This window comes from Bos taurus, chromosome 1 (genome assembly GCF_002263795.3).
Source record: "Bos taurus isolate L1 Dominette 01449 registration number 42190680 breed Hereford chromosome 1, ARS-UCD2.0, whole genome shotgun sequence".
Lineage (NCBI taxonomy): Eukaryota > Metazoa > Chordata > Mammalia > Artiodactyla > Bovidae > Bos > Bos taurus.
In genome coordinates, this window is record NC_037328.1 from 144,398,365 (window position 1) to 144,412,272 (window position 13,908).

Genomic DNA, 13,908 nt, shown 5'->3' on the forward strand with positions numbered 1-13,908 from the left:
AGTGCACAGGTTTAGTTGCCCCGAGGCATGTGGAATCCTTCTGGACCAGGGATTGAACCCATGTCCCCTGCATTGCAAGGCAGATTACTCACCACTGGACCACCACGGAAGCCCTTCTCTTACAGATTTTTAAACGCCGAGTATATAGTTACGTTTTGTAATATTATGTACCCTTTACTCTTCTGCAAGTGTGGAGCTGTGTTTGGTTTCTAGTCACATGTTCCATATAGAAGGGTCGCCTCCGCAGCACGTTTCCTTTCTGACGTCTCCCTTTTCTTTACGACAGTTGTTCATTTTCTCTTTGACGTCTTTCCTGCCACATTCTGCTCCCAGGGTTAGGACCTGTGATTTAGATGACATAGTCCCTCCTGTGGATGACACACCCCCAGGAAGTGCCCTCGTAGGGTGCCTGGACCCCAGAGAGGCATGTGCCAGCCTGCAGTGCAGGTCTGGGTCTTGGGCTTTCCTGGCAGCGGGACTTCCTGCCCGTGAGGATGCTGGGTGTAGATGGTCAGCCCTTTCTGGCTTCCCTCGGGCTTGAGCTGACAGCTGAGGTCACCCAGATGTCCGGGGCTCCAGGCCAGTGAGGTCATTTCCGAAGGGCCCCTGTGACTCCACATGGCTTTCTGGACTCACTTGCCCCCTCATCCCGACCCAGGCGTGAACTTCAAACCAGACCAATGTAGCCCCAATGGCACGGATCCCTACAAGCCCAAGTGCCCCGAGATCGACCAGGCGCGGCAGGAGCCCGTGTTCCCCGAGTGGCTGACTGTCCTTCTGCTCTGCCTCTACCTGCTCTTTGCCAACATCCTGCTGCTCAACCTGCTCATCGCCATGTTCAAGTGAGTGGCACATGCAGGGTACACACCCTGCTGCCTGCCCCCGCCCCCAGGGTGGTGTGGATGGCGTGGAGCCTGGGACCCAGGACCTGGCTCAGCCCGGGCTGACCTGGTGATCGTGGCATCCAACCTGGGCACTACTGCTGGGGGGCAGCCCATGGGCCCTGTGCTCAGAGACCATGGGGAGGGGCACTGAAGTCTCACCACCTCCCCCCAGCAGAGGGAGGTGGATGCGGGGCAGCGACTTAGCTGAGATCATCTTTGGGGGTGGAGGCGTGTGTGTCACACTTGTTAAGAATCTTGTGAGGCAAGACGACCTGTCTTTGCTCTCCATGTAAAGCAGGCACATAGGGCCGGCCCTGACTGTGGTGCCCAGGAGGCTGACCCTGTGGCTCAGGGCATTGCCACCCCCTCAGGCCCCTCCCGGCCGCTGGAGAAGAGCCCCTGGGACCTGTGGCCGGTTTGGGCACTGTTTCTCTTCTCTTCATCAGCTAGGGTGATGAGGTTGCCACTTGATGATTTTCCGTGTGCTCTGAACAGTGAGAGACCCTGCTCCAGTGCTGGGCTGTGATAGACAGAGGCCAGAGGCCCAGCAGGCAGCGGCTGTGTCTCAGCCCTGCCCAGCCTCCCTCCCCTCCTCCAAGGACCTCTGTCAGGGATCCGGGCCAGCTGACCTCTACCCGCACGAGACACAGGGTGTGGAAGAACGAGCATGTCAGCCTGTTGAAGACACTGTCTCTTCTGTTTGTCAGATTCAGGGGAATCAGACCCTTTTAGAGTCCAGTGCAGGACACCATCCATCTCCCAACACATGAGGGTCTGTTTTGTTCTCTAGCAAGGTTTATGGGCTCTAAAATCTAGGTCTTCTTTCTTCATTCTCCTCTGGGCCCCCAGGGTGCTCAGCTGCCTTTCCTGTGTCCCAGTCGCCCTCCCTGGTGTGCCTTTGTGGGCAGTCATGGCGCACACTCAGGCAACGACACAGTTGTGCATAACCCAGCTTGTGTGGCCCATGCTCCTGGTAACCAGTGCTCCTCGCCCCCTGCAGCTACACCTTCCAGCAGGTGCAGGAGCACACGGACCAGATCTGGAAGTTCCAGCGCCACGACCTGATCGAGGAGTACCAGGGCAGGCCCCCCGCGCCGCCCCCCTTCATCCTCCTCAGCCACCTGCACCTCATCATCAAGAGGGTCGTGCTGAAGATCCCTGCCAAGCGGCATAAGCTGTTCAGTAAGCTGTCCCTCCCTCGTCCCCAGAGCCGCGTCTGGGGTGCAGCCGGGATCGGGGGGCAGCTCCTCTGAGCATCCCGGAAGCTCGGGGTGAGAGAGGGGACATGCAGTCCTCTCAGGCCCCCAGACTGCCGCCAGCCCACTGGGGTTGGGCGTGGGTGGGCTCCTCCGCCCCTCCCTGCGGGGGCCCCAGTGGGTCAGAGGCTCTCCTCCCCGCACAGAGAACAAGCTAGAGAAGACAGAGGAGGCGGCCCTCCTGTCCTGGGAGATGTACCTGAAGGAGAACTACCTGCAGGAACAGCAGTTCCAGCAGAAGCAGAGGCCGGAGCAGAAGATCCAGGACGTCAGTGACAAGTACGGGGCCGGGGATCTCGGCAGGGCTGACGCTGCAGCCCTGTGGTCCCTGAAATGCCTGTCACTTTGTTGTGGAGCAGGAGGCTCTGGGAGAAGGCGGCTTAAAGCCAGGGGAAAAGACCGGGGTGTTTGGATGGATGCTTGGCTGTGGAAGTGTTCTTCCTATGAACACATAGGCCCACTTGGGTGCAATTCCTACATTGTAGCAAACTGAGACCAAAACCAGCAAACATTTCCCGAACCAGTGTCCCCTCCTGCTTCCAAAGTCCCCACTGGTACCCGGAGGCAGCGTCCCCTCCTCTGCCCAGAGGCCACTCTGTCCTTCCTGAGTTTGTGACTGACAGCCTGTAGGCATATTGAGGTGAGGAACAGGTGTGTGTGCTCTGCACACCTGCCCCTCTGGCCCGGCCACGCCCCTGGGGCTGTCGGGTGGCCTGTGGGCCTGGGGCATCACTGGCTGCGAGGTCTTCCCCCGGGCCACTAGGTGGTGCTCATTCTCTATGAAACCATAGAGTGTAACCTTTCAAATCAAGAAGCCTGAAACTAGAGCTGAAGGAGCCTGTGCTGCTGGATGTGGTAAGCTGCCCACCTGCAAAGGGCACCAGGCTCTCTCCACTCACACCCAGACCCCTGGAAGGCCGCGGGCCTCAGCTGTGTCCTCTTGCAGGGTGGATTCCATGGTGCGCCTGCTGGAAATGGCACATCTGAAGCAGTCGGGCGCCATGGAGCAGAGACTGGCCTCCCTGGAGGAGCAGGTGGGCTCCCGGCTGGGACCTCTGTTTCTGGGCATGGTTCCGATGGCCCTTCTGGCCAAGCCCCAGGTGTTGGGTGGCTGCCTGGGGAAGACGGGGGTGGGGAGCTGGGCATCCCGTGTGCGGGCACCTATTGACCAATCTTGTTTTGAACGAGCATTCCAGGTGGCCCAGACAGCCACAGCATTGCACTGGATTGTGAAGGCCCTGAGGGACAGTGGCTTTGGCTCAGAAGAAGGTGTCCCCACTCTGGGTGAGTGGGTGGCTGTGCCAGCGGCTGGTCTCTACCCACCTGTGCTCTTTTCTGTCTGGGTGTCTTTGGAGTGGAGAGGAGCAGCCCCTGCACCTTGGGATGCTTGACGCACCCCACGGCTACATGTGCTGAGCGTGGCCAAGTCCCCTGGCTTGACCAGGCTGGGGAATTCCAGAGGTAGCCTGTCCCAGGCCCCTGACCTCCCCGTGTGCATCAGGTCCAGCAGACCCGAGACCCAGTTGACCGGGTGACAGAAAGCATGTCTTTGCTCCCAGATTTGCAGCCGGCCAAGAAATGGTCACGAGCAACACTCCTGGGCTGTTGCTGGCCCCAAAGGAGCCATCTGCCCTTTCATCCGGACAGGCTTTTGGAAGGGCTTGTGCATCATGTTGATTACTAAGAGCTCTGCTGGGAGCTACCCCAGGCAACGGGGGCCTGAGCTCAGGCTTTGGTCCTCCTGGCTGCAGTGATGGGAACCCTGGGGATGGTGCTCTCTTTGTGGCTGACTTTCAAACTGGGCTCAGGGAGGTGGAGGCGGCCCGGAAGTTTGGGGGAAAGGACCTCAGAGGGTGGCCCTGTCCCTCTCCCCATTTCCAGCACCCCAGAAGGCCTCAGTGGGGCGGGATCCTGAGCTGGACAGCAGATCGAAGGCAGAGGACCCAGATGACGCCTACCACGTGAATGCCCGGCATCTGCTCTACCCAAGTTGCTCTGTCCTGCGATTCCCGGTGCCCAACGAGAAGGTGCCCTGGGAGGTGAGTGCCTGTTCTGGCCTCACCCACCAGGCTGCAGGGGCCCAGTGTCCTGGGGGGAGTGGTCTGGGCCCCAGGTTGGCTGAGCCTACCGCAGCCTCGAAGGGCCACGAGGGACAGATGAAGAGGGAAGCGTGGTCCATGAGACCTGAGGGGTGAAGCTGGGCCATGAACCTGGACACTGGGCTGCTATCCACACAGGGCCCACTGCCCCGCTTGTCCTCAAGCCCCCGTCCCCAGAGAACAGCCCTTATCCCCTTTCTGAATGCTGGGGAGGATGGAGGTGGAGAGTGAGAGGGAGCGAAGGAGGAGGCCTGGGGGTGTGCCACCCCGCCCCCCCGCCCCCCACCCCCCGGCCCAGGCCTTCTCTCTGGTTTTCCTGGCACATTCTGGGCTGTCACTCCTCCCCAGTCTCTGCCAGGGGACTCCTCCTTCTGGAGTCCAGCCTAGCCCCCCATCCTCCCGCCTGGGGAGACTCCCCTCAACCACGGCTGGCCTAGGTGTGTGTGTCTTGAGGTCAGCCCAGCTCGGACTTCCGTGTCCTTTGGGCCCTCCCAGAGTTCTGCAGTCAGCTGTCCTGGGTGACGGCCAGCCTGGGGTGGTGACCGTCTGAGTCCCTGTGTCCCGCAGACGGAGTTCCTCATGTACAACCCGCCCTTCTACACGGCCAACAGGAAGGACAAGGACCTGGTGGACCCCGTGGGAGAGTGAGTACCCTGCTTCCTGCCTGGGTGGGCGCCCCATCCTCCCTGGGGGCTGGGACATGCTGGGAGGCATGTGGCTGGGGGCGTCTGTGGCTGGAGGAGCCCCGTGGTGGACGAGGGGTCACTGTGGCCACTCTGCCTCCCGCCATCTCTGTTGGGGATGCGACCTCTCCTCTCCCTTCCAGTGCCCTGGAACCTCTGTCCAGGATCAGCTACAATGCAGTGGACGGACCACTGGACCGGCGCAGCTTCCATGGAGTCTACACAGTGCGGGACGGGCTCCCTCTGTGAGTGTACCCCCCCTCCACCACCCCGGCCCTTCTCCAGCCCTCAGCCACATCTGCGGTTTTCCTTCTGGGGTCAGGCTTCCTCTCCAGCAAAGTTGGTGTTTTTCTGATTTGTTGTTCAGTCTCTCAGTCATGTCCAACTCTTTGGGACCCCATAGACTACAATATGCCAGGCTTCCCTGTCTTTCATCATCTCCTGGAGTTTGCTCAAACTCATGTCCATTGAGTCGATGATGCCATGCAACCATCTCATCCTCTGCTTCCCTTCTCTTCCTTCCCTTGATCTTTCCCAGCATCAGGGTCTTTTTGCATCAAGTAGCTCTTCAGCTCTTCGCATCAAGTAGCCAAAGTATTAGAGCTTCGGCTTCAGCATCAGTCCTTCCAATGAACTTTCAGGGTTGATTTAAATTTTTCTGATAAAAACAAAGTATGGAAGAAAGAAACATCAACATAAAGTACTTTCTACCAACCCCTGAGGCCCACACTTGGCAGTCTCCCTGGACACGTGTGGAGGGGTGGGGACTGTGAGCTGGCCCTGCTGGCCCGGGCACTGTGCCCTGGTTCTCTGACACAACTTTTAGGACCTCCATTCCTGAGGTGTAGAAAGAGGGTAAAACGTGGACCCCATTGTGAGAGTAAAGCAGGGGCAATGTTAAAGGGCTGCTGGGCTTACATTTCCAGGCTTGTGCTGTAGGGACAGTATGCCCCACTGCACAGGTATGGAATCAGCATAGAGATGAAAGAGGGCCTGTGGCGTCAGGCCCAGCAGGCATTTGGTGGATGCCTGCCGTATGATGGCCTGGGGTCTGAGGGTCACTGGGGAGGCTGCACCACCAGGGCGGAGGCCGGGGACGGGATCACAGTCAGCTGGGATTTGGAGACCCCAAGGAGCAGGCGGTTGTTGGGGGAAATTGCCTGTGGGAGGAGGTGGGTGGTGGGCCTCTGGGAATGTTCTGGAGCAGGGAGGGGTTGCCGGGGTCCAGCCCCGGCTGATCCAGGGAGTTCGAAGCGGGGACGGCGTCGGCAAGGATCAGGGTACAATAGCTTCAATTAGATATTAACTTGAGGTATAAAGAGTAATAGCATGAGGATAGCTCAGTAGGAAAATTCAGTGGAGAAAAGAGGCTGAGTAGCTTGGTTTACGTGGGAGACCAATAAAACTTCAAGACAAGAAGTTTGCATCCTTCCGTTCTCCCGAAGGAGAGGAGACTCTGAGGCCTCCCCGGTCGGATCTTAGAAGCCCAGGCAAAATTAGTAAGCTTGGTGGGTTCCGCGCTCCAGATGGAGACTCAGCCAGAGTGAGAGAGAGAGCGACATGGGGAGACCAGTATTTCGAGACACTGATCCCAACTCTTTATTTTCCATGGTCTACTTTTATACACTGAGATGTTATGCAAAAGTCATGCGGGGTCAGCAGTCCTGACTTTTATCAAAGTCAGGTGCTTCATACAAATGTATACAGAGATCTTGGGGGTGTTACATCATCTTCTGGCCAGGGGGCCTGCTGACAATTTATGACCCTTTCCTTGTGACAGCGGTCAGTCAACCAGGACACTTATTTCTCCAGGGGTGATTATTCTCAAAACAGATGCCACCCAAATAAAGTTACATTCCTATAGGGTGAGGGTGTAGTGGGTTTTAGTTAAGGAAAGAATTTACTTAGCCTAAGGTCTAACGTGATTTATATCAAAGGTTAATACTTATTTCTTCTATATATTCATTAATGTGTGTAAGGGCAGGGGATGTGGAGACTTAGCAACAAACATTGGCTCAACAAATGAAAAACCCTTCACCAATACAATTTCTAATCAGCCCACTATACTTATACTAATGGTTTTCTAACTTTTCTAAGGAACCTGTTTTTAGAAGGTTTAAAGCATCTCGTGCCTCTCACGGCTGGGAGGCTGTGAGCAATCACATGTGGCCGGACAAGCCTGTCAGGCAGGCTAGAGAAACTTCAGAGGAGTTTGTAGGTTAAAACACTCTTGTCACGCCCAGGAGTTTTTATTAACTGGAGCTCTAAGTTAACTCCTTCTCTGAAAGAGGAGGTGGGGGACAGCCCCTCGTAAAGTCAGAGGTGTAAGTGAGAGCACAAAGTAGTAAAGTAGGCAGGCTCTGGTTATGGGGGTAGATGCTTGAGGATTTCCAGGGGGACTCCTGAGGCTCGATCCCGCCTTTGCATATGTCGAGCCTCCTTCCTCATGACCTTTGCCACGGGCCGAGTGCCTCACTTTGGCCCCCAACAAGGGGTGACCACTGGGGTAGAAGCTGCAGGATGGGGCGGTAGAGATGAGTGGGGCAGGGAAACTGAGGTGACCAGGTGCGTCTCCAGCCCTGGACAGGGGAGGGGATTGGCGAGGGGGATACAGTGTGCAGGAAGAGAGCAGTGCCGAGAGTCACAGGCAGAGGAGGGGGACCATTGATGCATGCTCACAGGCCAGCTGAGGGCCTCGGGCACGGCGCCATAGTCAGTCAGGCGCTCTCTGGGGGGACATCTGCCATGGGGCTGGTTTCTGCTCCCAGAGGCCCCTTTCCTCTCCAGCCCACCCCAAGGTAGCCACTGCCCACCCTGGAACCCCCGACAGACAGGGTTTGCAGTGGACAGCCCCAGCGCATGACACAGAGTCACCCAGCCTGGTCAAGGGGCCTTGGGCTCTGGGGTCTGGTCTGGGCCTCCTCCCTGGTCCTATCCAGGGGAGCTGCCTGGGCTCCAAGAACCCTGAGCCAGGGCAGCTTTGGGTAGAGCTGGCACACAGCCCCTGCCTGCTGCCCTGGCTGGGGTCTCCAGCCACTGGCGGTGGGCTGAGCTGACCCTTGTCTACCCAGAAACCCCATGGGTCGCACGGGACTGCGCGGCCGCGGGGACCTCAGCCGCTTCGGCCCCAATCACACACTGCAGCCTGTGATCACCCGGTGAGTAGCCCCTGATAAGTACAGTGTCGCCCAGTGCCCCACCCCGTGGTGGGGCAGGGGATGAATGTGGGTGCCTCCAGGAGAGCCCAAACCCTTCTTCCCCACAGGCTGCCTCACTTCCCTGTGGGTCCCCTCCTTCAGAGGCCCCTTGGGGAGGACTTTGTCACTACCCAGACAAATATCCATACCAATTCACCCTTCACTTCCAGAGTGACAGAGGGGGAAGGGCTGGGTCCAGGGCATGGGCTTCTTTAAGGCTTTTGGTAGAAACATATTGTCCAACAAGGCTGGCCCGCTCTGGCCAGACTGGAGGTTATGGGAGCAGATGGTTCCTCTCCCCTGGAGCAGGTGCTACTGGCCTAGCAGGTGGCCTCCCGGGGCGGGGGTGGGGGCAGGGGTAGCCTGACCCTTCCCCTCGAATCCTTCTGCAGCTGGAGGCGGAGCCTGGATGGTGCCATCTGCAGGAAGAACGTCAAGAAGATGCTGGAGGTGCTGGTGGTGAAGCATGGCCCCTCCGAGCACTGGATGCTGCCTGGGGTGAGGCCCCTGCTGTCCCAGGCCCTGCACTCGTTTGCCTTCTCTGCCACCGACAGGTCACCAGCCACCAGCGGCCGCTGCCCTGGACAGCTTGGAAGCTGTCCCTGTTCTGAATGACAAAGGCTGGTCCTTGCCTTAGAAGGAGTGCTTTCTCCTAGCTCTTCGTTTGGTGGTTGTGAAGATGGGTTCAGGCGCTCTTTGGAGCGTAAGCACTGACTGAGCACCTGCTGGGTCCAGGCACCAGGCTCAGGGCTGGGGCTGCCCCTGCAGAGCTCAGGGTTGGGGGTGGGCGTCTTGGGCACGCAGGCCCTGGGGCCTGAGCTGAGCCCCGAGGGCAGGATGGTGTTGCTGGGGGCAGGGCGGGGCATACTCGTGTCCTCTGCTCAGGGCAGCAGCTATTTGCAGGACTGATGGGCTCATGGTGACATAACTGGGATGTGTTCTGCTGGGCCTGTCCTGACCAAGCAGCCCAACCACTCGGACTCTGACCCGTCTGTCTGCCCTCTGCTCTCCCAAACCCTGTCGTTACTCTGGGGTCAGAACAGGCAGGTCCAGACAGGAGGACCGTGCACCCACAGGCCCCAGGCCAGTGTCCCTGTGCAGCTCTGAGGGGCCCCTCCCCTGAGCCTGCCCCTGGAGTCCATAATCTACCGCAGCTCAGCACGAAGCTGCTGGGTTTTCCCGGCATCCACCCGGTGGGGCAGCAAGTTAATGAGTGTGCGTGGGGCAGACCCCCTGAGGGTCTTCAGACCCCAGCCAGGATTCCAGGGCTCTGGGTGGTCTGGCTCCTGCAGCCACGACCCCCGTGCCCTCCAGGTGAGGGAAGGTGAGCGCAGGCTGGGTCATCTCCCCCCAAGAATTCTCCAGCACCCTTCAACCTCCCTCTCCAGTCTCTCTTGACATCTTCTGAGCAGTGTCCCCTGAGAGACAGCTGAAGGTCCTGCCACCCCAGGCGGTGCAAGGCAGGGAGTCTCCCAGGCTGGAGCAGTAGATGTGATGTGGATGAGGCGCCCTAGATGGGTGGAGAGGGGAGTGCAGGTGCAGGCCCGTGTCCAGGGCAGGGTGTGCCAGGAGTGGCCAGGAGCCCAGCGCACTGGAGCTGAGGCTAGAGGTGGGGTGGGGACGCACACACACCTCTGGCTGGTGGCCAGGTGGCAGAGTTCAGGGTACTGGTTCCCCCATGGTGCCTGGTACCCCTCAAAGGTTGTGACACCTGGCCTCACGGGCTGGCATGGACAGTGGGCTCTGGGCAATGTCACACTGGCCCCGAGGCAGCTTCTGCCAGAGGCTCATCCGCCTGAGGCTCCGGGGGGCTGGCCCACTGCCCATGCCAAGTGGGTGGCCAGAGGACACAGGTCCCAAACCACCCTGCCCACCTGCCCCCGCCTCCCTCTCTGCTCAGGGCTCCCGGGAGCCAGGAGAGTTGCTGCCCCAGAATTTAAAACAGGTCCTGCAAAGAGAGTTCTGGTCTTCCTTCGAGCGCCTGCTGACTCAGGGCATGAAGGTGAGGTGGCTCTTCCGCTTTGCTCCCACCTGTGCACCTGGGCCCTGGGGTGTGGTCGTGCCGGCTGCTGCGCAGGCTGCAGGAGCCGGGTGGGGAGCCTGCCCTGAGCCTACTGCCCACAGCTCCTGGAGGGAGAACTGGGGCCATGTGGCCTGGCTCTGGGCCCCTCGCCTTCCTTCCCTGTCTGGGCTTTCTCCCGAGATCAAGGAGGGCTCTTGGGTCAGGGAAGGCCTATTGTCTGGCTCACAGTCACTCTTGCCCTGAGCACAGCTGGGCACAAACACATAACTTGCTTTTTCAGTGAATTTGCAAAGGCCGTAGTTTTAGGTCTTTATTTCCGAATCCACTTGCTCTTTTTCACAACCACGTAACATTCTGTGCCGTGATTTATTTAAGCAGTCCTCCAGGTGGGTGTGTGAGTCGTTGGTTCTGCCTCTTGCGTCTCAGGATGAGGTAGGCAATTGCTGATATTTACGGCTTGACCTACAAACCCAGCAGTTCCGCGTGGTTTGTCCGCTGCAGCCCCTGAGGGAGCATCGCCTTCTCTCTTTTCTCTACTTAGTAAAAAATAATTAAACTTGATTTGTTGAGGTTAAATCTAAACAACATATAATGAGCCATTTTGAAGTGAGCAGTTCAGTGGCATTTGGTGCATAGACAGCTTGGTGTGGTCCCCACCTCTGTCTAGCTCAAGAATGTGCTGTTACCCCCAAAAGGGAGCCCATACCCTTGAGCAGTCACCCGCTTCATCCCCACTCCAGCCCCTGGCGCCCATGAGGCTACCTTCTGTCTCTGTGGATCTGCCTGTTCTGGACATTTATTGTCGGTGGAATCATTTAGCGTGAGGCCTTCAGTATCTGGCTTCTTTCACTTAGCCTACTGTCTGGAGGTCCACCCATCCTTTTTAATCCTTCCAAGGGCAGTTGAGGCAGGTCTGGATGCCAGGCCAAAGACCAAGAGGGTGACGAGCGAGGCCATGGCCCCCTGTGATGGGTCATTCAAATTGAAGGCTGTGCTGGGGGCAGGAAGACAAGGCAGGGAGAGGCCAGGTGGGGCTGGGGCATGGTGGACAGCTGTGCTCACAGTGGCCCAGACCCAGAGAAGTCTTGGGGCCCTCCCTCTGGGGGAAATCCAGGGGATCAGGGATCCATCACACCCTTGCTACCCCCCAGGTGTACAAAGGATACATGGATGACCCCAGGAACACGGACAATGCCTGGATCGAGACGGTGGCTGTGAGCATCCACTTCCCAGACCAGAGCGATGTGGAGCTCAAGAGGCTGAACTCTGTATGTGGCCTGGGTTTCAGGCTTGGAGGAACAGGGGCTGGGGCCATCAGTGCTCTGGAGAGGTCCTGGGGCCTGCAGGGAGGGGTCTGAGGGGTCCCTGGCCTGGGGCCAGAGCTGGCCAGGACCAGAGAAGGGGGCTGTGGGGTTTGAGTTGTACCAGAGCGTCTGAGGGGGCAACCAGGAGAGGCCAGAGGGCAGCAGCAGGTGGGTGGGGCAGAGGGGGACCCTGGGGCCTCTGGGCTCATGCCCAGGTGAGGCTGGTTCATGCAGTCTTGTGGGGATATCGTCCTGTGTACTTTGATCCCCCTACAGACCCCGAATCTGGAACTGGGCTGGGAAGTCCCAGGGAACAAAACCCAGGCCTTGTCTGCAGGACAGAAAACCGCAGAATAAGGCTGTACCCACCCGCCCCCCACGCTTTCAAAGTTTCTGGGGCTTCGCAAACATTTTCTGATTTGTGCCTGAAGGGGGTGATCTTAGCACCATTCAGTAGAAGTACAAAGGCAGCGGTCACTAGCCAGTCTGTAGCAGGTCTGGGAGCCGGGCCTTGGGGTCCCCACCGCCCTCCTGCTGTCTATGGGTTCGGGGTGTGGGCGTGAGGGCAGGGCTGCTCGGGAGGGACTCAGGACTCACTTCTGTTTCCGCAGCATCTGCACTCCTGTGACGAGGGGATGGCCATTCGCTGGCAGGTGGTGGATGAGCGCATCCCCCTGTATGACAACCACAAGGTCATCCTCCAGAAAGTGGCCGCCTTGTTCATGGCCTACTACTGACCCGAGACGCAGCCTGCGTGGCCCTGTGGGGGCCAGCGGGGCTGGTGCATCTACGGCCCACTGGGAGTGTCTGCCCCTCATGGCCAGCTCATGAACTGGAGGCATTGGGGTGCTCTGGGAGGAGAGCCGAGCAGGACACAGGCAGGCTCTGGCCACGAGGCAGGGCCTCGGGGTCAAGGTGGCCACTGGGACTCCGCCAGCCAACACTGCCTCTCCCGAGCCTGCTGGTGGCCTGTGGACGCCCTCCTGGCCACATCCTCTGAGCAGCACATCCGCCACCCTCAGTGCATCTGCCCCAGGCCAGCGCTTCTCGGAGAGTCAGCGCTCCCTGTGGCCTCCTCAGGCCCATGGCCCCAAGAGGGCCTCCACTGTGCCCTAACTGGGACCCTCACCTGGTCTGGGGCAGCCTGGGACTCCAGTTCCCATGACCGTCAGGGCTGAGCCCCGTGGTGGGGCAGGAGGGCAAGCTCCCACCTCCTCTTGAGTTGCGGAGGTCTCTGCCTGTGTGCTGTCCCGGGCCCAGGCGGGGAGGACACAGAAGCACCGGGGGTGGGACCTCTCCTGCACATGGTGCTCCCTCCTCCCTCCTCCAGGGAGGAGTGGGTCGTGGGTGTGGACTGAGGGGCCACCCAGTTTAGCATCAGTACCTCATAGACTGTCTGCAGCCTTGGGATGTTGTGCAAACCCTGCACCAAACCCGCCCTCCCCACCAGAGTCACTGGTCTCTTGTTTGTCCCTCAGATGGAGTTGCAGACAGGAGCAGTGGTGGGGGATTGTGTCTGAGTCACAAGACCTCTTCCAGCCACAACCAGGCTTCCCGGGGCCCAAGGGGATCTCCTGTGGACACCCCACAGCCCCCTAGTCCAAACTCATGACTGCTCCTCCAATCAACAACCTTCCCAACACACACACACACCTTCCCTCTTCCTCATTTTCCTAGAGCCCAGCTCCAGCCTCCAACCTGGGGCTCAGCTGCTCATGCCTTCCCTTGCCCCTACCCTGCAGGTGCTCAGGCACTGTGGGGTACTTGTTTGTTTTTTTAATCTAGAATTACAGATCCAGCCAAACTAGCGCTTAAGTGGCAGCACCAAATAAAGACATTTAAAACTCATAAAGAAAGTTACTCGCTCAGTCGTGTCCGACTCTCTGTGACCCCATGGACTGTATGTAACTCACTCTTCCCCGATCCATGGAATTCTCCAGGCAAGAATCGAGAGTGGGTGGCCATGCCCTTCTCCAGGGGATCTTCCCCCTCCCAGGGATCTCTCACATCGCAGGCAGATTCTTTACTGTCTGAAACATGCTTCTCATGCATCCTTTCTGAAAGAATTTCTCAAAGAAGAACTACAGAAAAGTGAAACACACTGTCTTAGTTAGGTTGGGCTGCGTAACAAAGGACCACAGCCGGACCACTCCCTTTCCCACAGTTCTAGAGGCTGGGAGTGGAGGTCAGGTGTGGGCAGGGTGGTCCCTTCTGAAGCCTCTGCCTCTGCTTGTCCCTGGCCGCCTCATTCCACGTCCTCAGGTGGTCTTTCCTCAGAGTGTGCAGGGAAGGAGGGGTTTCTAGTTCTCCTCTTACAGGGGCACTAATGCTGCCATGTCTGGGCCCCACCCTACGACCTCATTTAACCTTACTTATTTAGAGGTCCTTGCTCCAAATACAGCCACATGGGATTGGGGCTTCAACATAGGGATTTGGGGAAGGGATACAAACAGGTGTCAAAC

The 13,908-nt window shown here is 58.6% G+C and overlaps 1 protein-coding gene across 10 annotated transcripts in view; it reads left to right on the top strand.

The window, feature by feature from the left end:
- TRPM2 (transient receptor potential cation channel subfamily M member 2) overlaps positions 1 to 13,306 on the top strand; it is a 50,496-nt gene extending 37,190 nt beyond the window's left edge. For 8 of the 10 annotated variants that reach the window (XM_024996726.2, XM_024996764.2, XM_024996733.2 and 5 more), the window contains 13 exons: positions 659 to 842; positions 1,885 to 2,066; positions 2,287 to 2,419; positions 3,087 to 3,174; positions 3,337 to 3,424; positions 4,022 to 4,179; positions 4,807 to 4,883; positions 5,066 to 5,167; positions 7,994 to 8,080; positions 8,512 to 8,617; positions 10,020 to 10,121; positions 11,294 to 11,410; positions 12,058 to 13,306. In XM_024996726.2, coding sequence (XP_024852494.1) covers positions 659 to 842; positions 1,885 to 2,066; positions 2,287 to 2,419; positions 3,087 to 3,174; positions 3,337 to 3,424; positions 4,022 to 4,179; positions 4,807 to 4,883; positions 5,066 to 5,167; positions 7,994 to 8,080; positions 8,512 to 8,617; positions 10,020 to 10,121; positions 11,294 to 11,410; positions 12,058 to 12,183 — 1,550 coding nt within the window. In that variant the 3' untranslated portion in view covers positions 12,184 to 13,306. Of the gene's footprint in view, positions 1 to 658; positions 843 to 1,884; positions 2,067 to 2,286; positions 2,420 to 3,086; positions 3,175 to 3,336; positions 3,425 to 4,021; positions 4,180 to 4,734; positions 4,884 to 5,065; positions 5,168 to 7,993; positions 8,081 to 8,511; positions 8,618 to 10,019; positions 10,122 to 11,293; positions 11,411 to 12,057 lie in introns of those variants that run through there. The other 2 variants (XM_024996744.2, XM_059889461.1) reach the window with 2 other exon arrangements.
- Positions 13,307 to 13,908: the final 602 nt, after the last annotated feature.